Source organism: Arvicola amphibius, chromosome 2 (assembly GCF_903992535.2).
Source record: "Arvicola amphibius chromosome 2, mArvAmp1.2, whole genome shotgun sequence".
NCBI lineage: Eukaryota > Metazoa > Chordata > Mammalia > Rodentia > Cricetidae > Arvicola > Arvicola amphibius.
The window spans coordinates 16,554,646-16,568,129 of record NC_052048.2 but is presented as its reverse complement, the minus strand read 5'-3'; the positions used below and the strand labels follow the sequence as shown (position 1 = coordinate 16,568,129).

The following is a 13,484-nucleotide window of genomic DNA, read 5'->3' as shown; positions in this document are numbered from 1 at the left end:
CAGTGAATGCTGCTAAGGTGGGACTATTCCCCCCAGTACCACAACTGCCCTTCGATCTGACACCAGGGAGGTGACCTCAGATAGAGCAGTGTGGGGAAGGCTTCCCTTGGAGGGAAAACCAGAAAGCCAAGGGAAGAAGTAGAGATAACAGAATTGATAGCTTCTAGGGATGGTTGACGCCAGGTGAGGAAGGGCTGGATCCTGACGGGAAGGAAAGGGATGACTGAAAGGGTGAGGGAGGGCTATGGGGAAACCTTGAAACCGCCTATATGCTAACGGACAGGAACCCAAAGATTTCAAGGTGATTCTGACTATAAACTAGAAAGTTCTGTATGGAATTATGGCAACAGAAGGAACGAGAAATTTCCACACACAAAAGTAACGTAATGAGCCTGTGTCTGTGCTTTAATGCAGTATTGAGAAAATATGACCTGGAGTTAATAAAAGCCGTGCCCACAAGAGATGCCACCTAGTAGATGTGTGTTCTGTGAGACCAGTGTTTGGTGCCTGTCCCCTTTCTCCTGCCAGGTCTGTGGCATTATTCTCATTTTGCACAAAAGCAGAGGCAAGTGTAACTAAGTCATCAAACTAAAAGTCAGAGAGGGAGAATAATTTGCCTAAGCACAGGCAGCTGACGACAGGACCCATGCTTCAGACTTGGGCTGGCCTCGCTCTGGAGCCCAAATTCTGTTCTCTAATAGTAAAATAAATAATTTTCAGCATCACACACCACCTCCGCTTATAGTAGGGTCTCTGAGTTCTTGCTCTTCAAACACTAACATGACTACCAGGCTGGTACTTTTCACTCTCTCTGCTGTTTTAAACAACCACCTCATCCCCCATCATGAATTGAATGGAGAGCCTCATGTGCTGAGCTCCAACCTTATTTACCTTTATCCCTTATACCCTACCCCTTACCTCCACCCCTTATGCTCCCTGCACCCCTACCCCGCCCTGCGCTACTTGCTTCCTTGGAGGTCACACTGAGTTACCCTGGCCCATCTTGAATTTGCAGTCCTCCACCTCAGCCTTCTGAGTAGTCAGGATTACCAGGCCCAGCTTTTGAGAGAAATTCCAATAAGAATTTGGAGCTAGAGAGCTAGCTCAGTGGGTGTTGTGTGAGCCTGAGAATCTGAATTCAAATCCTCAGCACTCACATAAAAAGCTGAGCACAGTTGTGTGTGTCTGAAGCCCCAGCACCGAGAGAGTGGCAGGCATGTCCTAAGAATTCACTGACTATCTGACCTAGTCAAATGGTGGATTTCCAGTTCACTGAGAGACCATGTCCAGACTGCAAGACAGAGATGATCGAGAAGACACTGAAGTCCCTTCTGGCTTTCACATACATGTACCTGTGCAGTCAAGTGCATACACCCCATCACTCACATACACCCCAACACACACACACACACACACACACACACACACACACCAAGAGGGGGAAAAAGTAGGATTTAAGATTTCAAAATAGGTTGCCTGGCTTTGTCAAAACACACGTGTTGAAGCTGTTTGTGTTTCAGTGTACACATGTGACCCAGGATAATGTATCAGTATCAGGACATAAAGCTGGAAAGTACAGACATTTTCAGTTTCCAGCTCTGCCTCCAGGGAAGATGTAAGTGAAGCTCCCAGCGTCATGGTAGATCCGCCGCTGAGGCATGTTGTGTGCCTGGGCAGTGTGCATCTACATGCAGATATGTGGACGAGCCAGCTGTTGGTTTCATTGCCTAGTAATGTAAGGCACTAGTTGGGACCAGTTTTTCCTCCTCTGAGGGTATGGAGATTTGCTAAGTTAGGCACACTGTTGAGCTCTATGAATATGGAGATTTGCTAAGTTAGGCACACTGTTGAGCTCAGTGGCTCAAGCTTTGCTTTCAGTAGCAAACTACACAACTTGTTCCAAATACCGTCTGTCTTCCAGAGATCTGTTAATGTTAGCTTGGTTTCTGTGAAGCAGCGTTGAAGGTCCTTTAGTACAGGCTTACTCGCAAGGGTTAAGAGAGATGATTGGAAGAAAGTGGGCCTTCTCAAAGAAGAGTCACCCAAAACAAAACATGTCCAAGTGTGTGCAGACCTTTGAAGGGCGAGTCACCAGTTTCATGTTTTAAATCTGATGTCCCGGGCTGGCATGATGGCTCAGCAAATGAAGGCACTTGCCTCCAAGTCTGGTGATCTGAGTTTGATCCTAGACACACATACTGGAAGAAGAGAACCGACTCACACAAACTGTCCTCTGAATAGCATGTGTGTTCTTTGTTGTGTACCTCTGTACACACATACACACAAACACACAATTTATTATTATTATTATTATTATTATGAAAAGACAAATGTGTTTATCTGCATATTTAAGGATTTGAAGAATATGTCCCCTGAACAGGTGGGTATTAGAGGAGCCAGAAGGTAGTAGACATGGAGGGAGGTGCAGGGCCATCTTCATTTATTTAGGAAGTTGTAGCAGTTTTGTAGGCAAGGAATGTTTTTGAACACTCTAGAAGCCAAGATTGAATTTCAAGAAAGTCAGATTCCAACTCAACAGAACTTTTTACCAACTAGAGTCATCGAAAAAAAATGGTTTTCTTATGCCAGGGCTGGCTGCCCACCATAGGACTTACTCCGCCAAGGCCATTTCTTGGCAGGGGAAGGGGAGCAAGGGGACTCCTAGAGAGCAGAAGTTTGAGCCTATCTAAGACATTTCTAGAATCCTTAAGAGCTAATATCCCCAGTTGTTACAGGTACATTGAGCTACTGAGTGTTACACACGGTGCCTGTACAATGTACTGCCTCCTGCAGAGCTGATTCAGCCATTTCTCTGGTTGCTGAGGAGCCATGTCTGTGCCCACACGCAAGGGTCATAAAGTTAAGTTTCCCTGGCAGAGTTAGAACTCAGGCTTCTATAACTGTTAATCAGTCCCATGAAAGGCATTTGCATGCTCATCATCAGGTAAGGCTCCAGCAGAGGCTGCTTGATGCACCCTCCCTCTGCTTTCTTCTGTGGGAAAGCCCCTCTGCAGAGCTCCTTCCCTACCAGCTTTTGGTGCAAAAAACTAAGGCATGAAGGCAGGGCACATGTCAGCAACCCTGGGTTTAGCCCAGTGTGGCCGGATGAGGTAGCGAGGGAGAGAGGCCTTGGTTCACCTTCTTTGCCCTTTCCTCAAAGGGGAATGTAGAACCCAGACCTTGCTCTTCAGTTCTCCCTGTGGGACCTGACTGTCCTGGGCCACTTGGATGATGTCAGTGATCAGGATAGTAGCGTGACGGTAGAGCTGGTGCCGGCTATAGCCCGTGCTGAGGAGCTCTTACTATGTACCCTGTGCTCATTTCGTTATGTGGACCAAGTCAATGGATCCACGGTGACTGGAGTCTGAATGAGGAAGCCCAGGCCTGAGGCAGTTAAAGGGCATGTTGAAGGGGTAGCCTGCAGGTCCCACGGCATCAGCTAGCCATTCCACCGTAGAGAACTGTAACTCCAGGGACCACCAAGATGGTTCATGGGGTGAGTTCATTTGCCATGAGCGCCTGGTGACCTGAGTTTGATGCCTGGCACACAAGTGATGGTGGAATGCTCTCCAGGATTGCCATCTGACCTCCACACCTGCACTGTGACACTCACACACATGAACGTGCACACACACACACACACACACAGTAACAATAAATCGTGTGTGTGTGTGTGTGTGTGTGTGTGTGTGTGTGTGTGTGTGTGTGTGTGTGTGTGTGTTTTAAGACAGGGCTTCCTCTGTAGCTTTAGAATCTGTCCTGGAACCCGCTCTATAGACCAGGCTAGCCTTGAACTCACAGAGATCCCTCTGTCTCTGCCTCCCAAGTGCCAGAATTAAAGGCATGTGTGCCACTACCACCCAGTATAAAGAAAATATTCTTTTTAAAGAAATAAGAACTCAGAAAAGAAAGTAGCTTTGTCCTCCTGGCCCTTGTTTTAGTCCCCCTCACCAGCCTGAGGAGGTGGGGGCACACCAGCTCTGTTCCAAGTCCTTCTTTACATTACTGTCCTTGACCCTTTATGAAGCTGAAAAGAGGCAGGTGCTACAGTGTGCATTTTGCAGAGACACCCAGGGACTTGCTCAAGGTGACCTGGTACCCAGGCTGACTGCGTCTGCAGTCTGTGCCCCTCGCTGAGGGAATAGCACTGAACACCCTTCACAGACACTAAATTTGTATTTCCTGGCCTCCCCTTCCAAAATGGATACAGTAATTGCAGACTTTTTTTTTAATAGTAATCATCAAGAACACATTTCTTTAATGTTTGCGTTTTCTATTCTGCATAATGCCAAAATAAAACATTGATCAAATCCACGAGCTCAAACCCAGTATGGCCATGTAAATTAGGAAGGGTTAGGAAGACATTACACTAAACGGAAAGAAAAAAGTGTTGATTAGGGACTTATTTTTGTATGAGATTAAAATGTGAATCGTTAAAATAGGACTATATTTTGGGTTCTGCATTCCCTTCTCGTCGGAGCCACAGCAGTGGCTCCTGGTTTGGAGCACTGAAACCCTTCACAGCTCTGAAACCTGGTACCCAGTACAGGTTTTGCTTGGCCACAGCATTTCCAAAATGTGGGCAGAGGTCCTCTGTGTCCACCTGCCTGTCCTATCCTAAGAAAATCCCCTTGAGACTGGGGTCTCCGGCTTTATTTATTCCTAATTGAAAATGGCAGCAGTTAACTGCCCCACCAGTAACCAAAATTCAAAGATGGGGGGTGGAATGAGTAGCAGCTAGCTAGGGAAGTTCCTTGGGGTGTGGGGGTGGGTACCTGGGAGAGGGCAACCACCTATAGAACTTGATTTGGTACAGGGGGCGCAGTAGATAGGTCTGGAGGGAGAAACCACTCGTGGAGTGTTTCTGCGTTCGTGCTTGCTTTGGAAGAAAAAATAGCAATATCTGCAGCCCAAAATACACAGTTAAATTAAGTTGTTAATTAGAACGTCTTTAAAAATGGCTAAGATCAGAGACAAAGGCCCATTGTTTGGTACAATTATTGACTGCATATCTCTATTAGGAACAGTGTGGGGAGGACAGTACAGCCTGTGGTGTTTTTTAAAAATTAATCACCCATCCTTATATTTTCACAAAAATAGGAAGACACTGGGACAGCTTAAATCCCCCCACAGCTCTGGGATCGTCCTCTGATGGGCTCTCTAATATCAAACAGCAGGTCACGCCGGTATCATTTCAGCAGCTTAAAGCATCAGTACCATGGGGACATCTTCAAAACCGAATGTAGTTGTGGACCCTTTGCTCGTACTGAGCTAATCCATGAGTTCCCCTCTGGAGGATCTATATTGTTAGCCCATCTGTTGTCGAGATGGTTTTTTTTTTTATTTAGACTGGGTATGTTTGACATTAAACAATTTATATTGTTTAGAAGGGAGTCAGCAAGGAAGGTGGCCCATTGGGTGGGGTAATGTCACAAAAGCACGACAGCTTGCTTGAGTTTGATTCCAGGGACACACATAAAGTAGAAGGAAGAGCCAGCTGCACAAAGTTGACCTCTGACACACACACACACACATCATTTTACCTTAGGTGTATTGAATGTTTTGCCTGAGTGTATAGGTGTATACTACATCTGTGCCTAGTGCCCACAGAGGTCAAAAGAGGGTGCCAGATACCTGAAACTGGAGTTACAGATGGTTGTGAACCACATAGGTGCTGGGAACTGAACCCTGGTCCTCTAAAAGAGCAGCAAGTGCTCTTAACCACTGATCCATCTCTCCAGTCCCAAAATTTTTTTTTAGTATATTACTCTTCTTTTACTTGTTGTTGTTGTTTGAGACAGGGTCTCAGGTAGCCCAGGCTATCTTCAGGATGGTCTGGAACTCCTGCTGCTCCTGCCTCTACCTCCCAAGTGCTGGGATCACAGGTGTGCACCACAATGACCTGCTCTTATTTTTAGCGTGTAGAAACAGCCTTGTTGAGAGCTAATGAACCTACAAGAGCTATAGAAAGTATATAATTTGATCAGTTTGGAGATAACCATAGATCCATGAGATCATCACTGTGGTAAATGTAATGTCCGTATCCACCACCTCAAAATTTTCTCTTGTCATCTTTATGATTATTAGTTTAGTTTCGAGAACGTTTTCCCCAGCACCCACCCACTTAGCAAACTGTAAGTGTACCATATAGCATCACTTACTTGACACCACCCTCCTCTGTCCCTCAGGTACTCACATGCACATGGCACAGACACATATACATAAATCACACTTAAACTAAATCATATAGTAGTCATTTTTAAAAGCCACACAGCCCTGGCATGTTGAATCGGATGTTGTGCCCGTCCGTGTCTGCTCTGTGAGTTAACATTCGTTCCTTACCTCTACAACTGTCACAGCTCCACGGCTCCTTTGGTAGCTGTTAACATCCCATCTCCATCTCTTGTTCCCTTTCCCTCCAGGCGATGTGCTCTATGAGCTCCTCCAGCACATTCTGAAGCAGAGGAAACCTCGCATTCTCTTCTCACCTTTCTTCCACCCTGGGAACTCTATCCACACCAAGCCGGAGGTCCTACTGCATCAGAACCATGAAGAAGGTACTGGAAGACACTTCTCTTTGCTTGCCTGTGGTTTAGACAAACCAAGGGGTTGAGTGGTTAACTGCTAAGCTGTTCTTATTGCTGTAAGTTCATTCTTCATTCAGGAAACATGGATTGAGTGCCTACCGTGTGCATACACCTGCCATGTACATACACTGAGGGAGTCGCGTGGATTAGTAAGGCATAACACATTGGCTTCCTGGAGTTCACAGTCAGCAGTGTGAACACGGATTACAGTAATATACACAGGGGTGTAGAATAAGGGAAGATGACGCCTGGGTACAGGAAGCAGGTTCACCTTTATCAAAGGAGGAGACTAGAGGAGTCCTTGAAGGCTCTGATACACAGCAAGAATATTCCAGTTAGGTAGGGGTTAGGCCTTGGAATAGAGAGAGAGCAATAGAGAGCTTGTTTTTTTTTTTTTTTTTTTTTTTTTTTTTTTTTTTTTTTTTTTTTTGGTTTTTCGAGACAGGGTTTCCCTGTAGTTTCTAGAGCCTGTCCTGGAACTAGCTCTTGTAGACCAGGCTGGCCTCGAACCCAGAGATCTGCCTGCCTCTGCCTCCCGAGTGCTGGGATTAAAGGCGTGCGCCACCACCGCCTGGCAGCAATAGAGAGCTTGATTGGTGAGCCCATTCATCATAAATATGTTCAAATATATATAATCCATATAGAATAAGGTAAATAAAGCCATGTGAGCCATCTATCACCCTGCTTCAGCAATGATGAACATTTTCTACCACAGAACTAATCCAAGGAGGTTAGCCCGGAACCAGAGTGTGGAGAATTGAGATTCTGTGGGTGTAGTTATATGCCTGAGCAGGGTCCTCAAAAAAGCTGAGGGAAGGACGAAACCAATCTAGGGGAAGTTGGAGTTGGGTAGGGGCTCTCTCCATCATGGATCAGAGACCGTTGGCTGGGGTGAGCTCAGTATCGAGACTCCTGTTGCAGTTGCTGTTCCTTGTGGGAACCACAGCAGCCAGAAAAGCAGCTCAAGACCAGGGAGCCGTAGACAGCTCGGAACCATGGAGCGCGTGGTCCTGGGCCAGCGGGTGTTGGGTACAGGGCTATAAAATGTGATTTTGTGCTCAATGCCACTGAATAGCAGAGTGTGTGATGGCATTTGAGCAGAATCACGTCCCTCGGGACCATCAGGTCCTCCCTCCCTCCCTCCCTCCCAGTGAAGCTGGCAACCAGTATGCAGATGTGTGAACACCACAGTGTGGGGCTTTTCTTTAAAGCCAATTTCAGGGTCCCATTCCTCGGGAAGTTTTGTTGACTAGTGAATCATTTCCAAACACAGGACTGCTACTTTTCTTTTGCGGTCAGAGGGTTAAAAACTTGAGCTTGGTATTCTCTTAATTAGCACTTGTGACAAAAAAAGAGCCTGACTCCAGGTTGTGGGGGGCCTCTCAGCAGGTCCTCTCCAGCAGGAGACAGAGGATAGGCCCTGTATCTGCCAGGCTCCCACCCACTCTGAGCCTCTCCTCTCCTCCAGTAACCCAGGCTAAATTTAGCAACTATCCCTTCCCCTCAATTCGGGTTTGATGTTCTCCTGCTCCTCTGGCCTTTCTCTTTTCCGGCTTGCATAATAGCCAGGAGCCACTCCAGGGAAGAGGAGGTGGGCTCACTGAGGCTTGACAGTAAGGCAGGAATGTGTTATCAGCCTGGCTCTGCAGACACACGGGACATGGATTAAGTTCCCCCTCCTTCTTTTCCCTTACTATTGAAAAATATTTATTTTCGTTTGGAATTTTCTTCCCAAATGTGGTTGAAGACATGTGGTTCCTTCCTACTTGGTATGATTTTACTTGGAAGTAGGTGGGGTGGGGAGGGAGCGGGGGAGTGTTGTTCTTCTGTGCAGGGGCTAATCCTTCCTAGACAAAGATGGCCAACTCTGAGAGCTACCCACAAACCAAAGAAACGTAGGTATGTCCCATCACGCACCCAAATGATCTGTGCTTGCATGCACTGTGAGGTCAGTGGTGAACTCAGCCACTAAGAGAACAGAGCTAATGAGGCCAGGGTCAAGGGCCTGGTAGCCCTGCAGATCAGGTGGATACACTTTAGAATCAGCCCTTAAAAGTACCAGGGGCATCCACAGAAACGATTCCTTGATGCTAGCTGTCAGAAAGCAAGATCTGAGGACCTCTTCGCTCCCCCTTTGTCTGTTCGGACACCGTTGCCAATCTCAGATGAACAGGGGACCCTATCTCCCAGGTTCAGTCAACAGAAAAAAACATTTGAGACCCAGCGGTGAGAGGAAGAAGCTACCTCCTGTTTTATACTTTCAAAATGGTGGCTTGCCCTCCCACCTCCAGCCCCTTTCAGTTCTTCTCAAAAAAAAACAAAACAAAACAAAACAAAAAAGTTAAGTTCAGCATGCCATGTCTCAAGAGGCAAAACACCGCTATTTGGGAAGGCACCGGGTCAGCGAATGGCAGGAGAGGATATAGCAATATATGCTAAAACTATGGGGAGAGCTGGCCCAAAATAATTTCTGTAAGATGAGATTATACATACCAAATTTTATACAGAGTGAAGGATACCCAAAACCGTGTTGGCCCAAGACTGTTTGTGTCTTCTGCTGACTTGGCTTGGGCATGTGTTTGTGGGTAAAAGCTGAGTACTCCTTAGCAACATTTTTGGGATCAGAAGTGGTTTGCATTTCAGGTTTTATAATATTTACATAAATATATGCTATCTCAGGATGGGACCCAAGGCTGTCTCTGAAATTCATTTATTTTGTGTATACCTTATATACAGGGTGTAAAGATGATTTTTATAGGATTTTTATAGTTTTAATTTTCTACAAATGACCAGTGTGCCTGTGTTTTGAATGTGACCCACCAGCCAAAGTCAAGTGTGGGATTTGACACATGTGACATCATATGGACACTTGGGATCTCAGACCTTAGAGCTTAGATCTTGGGGTAGAGATGGTCCGTGTGTATATGAATGACAGGCCAGAAAGAGGCTGGGCCCTGAGTATCTGTCAGCCAGACCCCCTCTAAGGCTGAGCATCCTGTCACAGAGACACAGACACAAGGCTGCATCTACCCCGTGACCTCACTTCGCCCTAGCCACCAGCTCAGCCACTTCAGATGCTGGTCACTTCACAATGGGAATTGATATCGCAGAACAAACGTGTCCCATTTGGTCTGTCAACGGCTTCCCCACAAACATCGCCGTGGGTCCTGTACATTGAAGCCTCACCTTCCACTCTAGCAATGGTACGGCAGTGCCAGCTGTGAGGAGCCTGGGATTGGTGTAGGGCTTCCCGTCCTCCGTAGGATGGTGACCTCACAGATGCAAACAGTCTCCACAGCATTCCTTCTAAAATCCTGTCAGGCCCTGAGCAGAGCAGTTATCTGGAACACAGTTTCCACTCTCTTCAGTTATTAGCTATGGAAGAAGAAGGTGGATTATTACTAGGTTGACTATACAGCGTCTCTTTCATTATTGGAAGACTTGGGGTAAAGACACAGCAGTCTGCCCATGAGTAAGCCAGGGCAACAGACATAAACCAGAACCACTCCAGACAAGTGTGTGCATGTGAGTCTGTGTGTGTGCACGTGTGAGACTGTGTGTGTCTGTCTTTGTATGTGTGTCTCTATGTGTGTACATGCGTATGCCTGCACGTGTGCATGTGTGACTCTGTGTGTATGTCTGTGTGTGTGAGACTTTGTGCGTGCGTGTGCATACGTGTTTGTGTGTGTGTGACTATGTGTATCTGTGTGAGAGAGAGACTGTCCATGTGTGTACGTGTGTACGTGTGTGTGTGTGTGTGTGTCTGTGTGTGTGTCTGTTTAAAGAACAGCACCTGGAAGTCAGGAAATGAGGCTCCAGACCCCAGTTCTGCCAGAACAAAACAGGTCAACTTTCTCATTTCTCGGATGCTCCATTTCCCCTGCTGTGACAAGGGAGACTAAATGAGATGGTTCTAAAGGTCCCTTACAGGTTTCAAATCCTGACATAGCCAAGCTATAGAGATGAACAAGACCCAGTCTTCACCCTCGGGTTCTTAAGCAGCTAAGAAACAGGAAACCAGGACTGAGTCCACTGGCGCTGCCCAGGCACAGAGAGCCCCGCTGGTCTCAGCTGCATCACCTTATCAGAATGTCTGGCGGCATGGCCCTTCTCGGCATCAGACAGTAACCTCATTCACTTGTAGTGGAAAGCGCAGTTTCAGAAGGTCCCTTTGCTCTGACTATTATGACTCATCGTATCTGTAGCCCATGAGTTCGATAGTAGGTGGGCGGTTGTATAGAAAGGAGACAACCTAATCGATGATGCAGGCACTCGCACCAGAACCAGAAGGCAGAAAGCATCTCCCGATGATTTGGACCAGCAGACGACCATAAAATCAATCTATCTGGTTACATTCAGTTGTGATGACTGCTTATTTTAAGGCTGTAGTTTCCAAAATCAGTCATGGAACTAACTAAAAGGAAGAGATTGTATTCATGAATCCAGTGTGTTCATACAGTTAACACTGGGCCCCTAAACGCTGTCAGTCTGGGCTGAAATCCCAGCGCTCTGCAGAGTGACTCTGTAGGACTGGTCAGTCAGTAGGGAGAAGGAAGATGAGGTTCCTCTGATGCTCTCTTTCCATCTCTCTGCCCTCTCTTCTCATTTAAACCCCTCATTTCACTCTTTCCTGCGATAGTGAGAGGTATATGTCGTTTTTAGTCCCATCGTTTGAGCACATGCACAGCCCGTGCGCCCGGCTGGTTGTTTCTGTGCTGGAATGGAGAGGGAGGGTAGGGTGCTCTTGTGACAGCGTTTTGTCACTGGGTGCATGTGGAATTCTCAAGTCACACTGAGAATTTCTACACATCAAAACACTGTCTCGTTTTCCCTAGCCGCTACCACATGGGAACAGTCTGGAACTTCGAGAACAGGCATCTCTTTGGGGGGAACAGGAGGGTGGCGTGCATTCTAATATGGGCCACTGGAGTTTCCTTGTGTGGTCTCTCTCTTGTGGGAAACCTTACTCCTTCCATCACTGCCAACCCAGGTGCTTTGGAATCGTACACTACTTCAGTGAGATAATTAAGATGAGACGTATGACAAGTTTTATTGAGTCCTGCTATATGTCAGACCTCCTAAGCACTTAAATATTCATATCATCTAATCTTCCCAGCCTGCCTAAAAGCAAGTGGTATTATCCTAAATTTGTAGATGAGGAAATAGAGACTGAGGGCAGTCAGGTAATATGCTTCCAGACCAAGTGGCAATATGGAGATTTGCGTGCATGCGTGTGCGTGTTTATGTGCGTGTTATGCATGCGTGTGTGCACCCTCATGTTTGCGCAGGTGCGTGCGTGTGTGTTTTATGCTTGTTCACATTTGCGCAGATACCCGTGTGTGTGCATGAGTATGTATGTAGAGGCCAGCGGTTCCTGTCTGCTGTCTGCTTTAATCACCCTAGCTTAGATATGTATGAGGCAGAGTCTCTCACCTGAATCCAGAGCTCACCAGTTCCACTAGCTTGCTTCAGGGATTCCTGCACAGAAAGGATCCCCTATCTTTGGCTCCCATTTGCTGGGATTACAGGTGGGCTACTACACCCACCCAGCATTTCTGTGGTAGCTGTAGGTCTGGACTCTGGTCCTCACGATACACGGCAAGCATATTTTACTTGCTGAGCCATTTCCCTCGCCACACAAAGTTAAGATTTAAATCCAGGTGACGTTCACAACAGACGAGAATGTTCTTTTCATGTTTTTGTAAGTTGCAGCCTCAAAGGGGGGGGGAGATGATTGAAAAAGCCAGTTTCATAGAGATTTAAGTACTAAGGCAATTTCCGAACCCGATTAGGGTGCATTGGATCAGGTGACCTGTTGCTTGCACTATAAAATGTAAACAGCAAAAATGGTCAAAGAGAATTACAGAGGCCCCCAAATAGGTCTTTTAATTCATGGCCTATTTTACTTTTCTGAATCAGGGTCTATGTAGCTCAGGCTGGCCTCTAACCCACTCTGTAGTGAAGTATGACATTGAACTTCCGGTTTTCCTGTTCTTCCTCTCCAGCACTGGGTTGATAGGGCACCACTGGGCTAGGTTCTTGTGTGGTACTGAGGGTTGGAGCCCACTGGGCAAGAGATCTGCCAGCTGAGCTACATCCCAACCCTAATTTATAATTTTAAAAAGCTTACTCAAGATCGAATGGAGTAAGCCTCCTGGATGGTTGGTTTCCTCAGGACGAGTTGACTCAGCATGAGTAAAACCTCCCAGCCTTGTGACGGACAGGATCCTGTGTGATGGCCAGGGTCTGAATCAGACGCTGGGCACTGAGAGTGAAAACCAGCACCCTTGACAGCCAGCCTTTCCTTACAGTGGCTGCAGAGGCACCTCAGACAGGAAGCTTTTGTCTGCCGAGGCCATGGCCTCTTGCTGATTGTAAAAATCTCACCACGATTCTCTAGTCTTACTGGAAATAGTGTTGATAAATGAAGTGTCCAGGAGGCCACCAGCAAGGCTGTAACATCTCTGTTATATATTTTTACTGTGTAAGATCTTAAGGGGACAGAGGGCATATGGACATGTGCCAGACCACCTAGGTTCAGGGACTTTCTGTCTCCCCATTTGACCTGCTCTGTGTCTCAGGACAAGTTAGTTCCTCCGTGTGTCAGCGAAGGAAAATAGCAGTGCCTGCCTCTTACGATATAAGAAAGAAATCAATTAGAGCGAGAACGGCCCTTGGAAAAGCCCCTGTCAGCAGGAACCCAGTAAATGTCACTCATTGTCACTATTTGGCGTGTCTTCCCGTTACTTGGCTGAGTTCTTAATCATCCTTTTCTTGTAAATTCTTTGGAGGGGGATTGTTTCAAGATAGGGTTTCTCTGCGAAACAGTCCCGGCTGCTTGGCTGTCCTGGAACTTGCTTTGTAGACCAGGCTGCCCTCAGACTCACAAAGATTTGC

General features: G+C 46.7%; 1 protein-coding gene across 3 annotated transcripts in view; it reads left to right on the top strand.

Moving 5' to 3' along the window:
- The window catches only part of Etv6 (ETS variant transcription factor 6), a 237,420-nt gene that overhangs the window by 188,557 nt on the left and 35,379 nt on the right, over positions 1-13,484 (top strand). For all 3 annotated transcript variants that reach the window (XM_038319522.1, XM_038319524.1, XM_038319523.1), the window contains one exon: positions 6,423-6,557. In XM_038319522.1, coding sequence (XP_038175450.1) covers positions 6,423-6,557 — 135 coding nt within the window. The remainder of the gene's footprint in view (positions 1-6,422; positions 6,558-13,484) is intronic.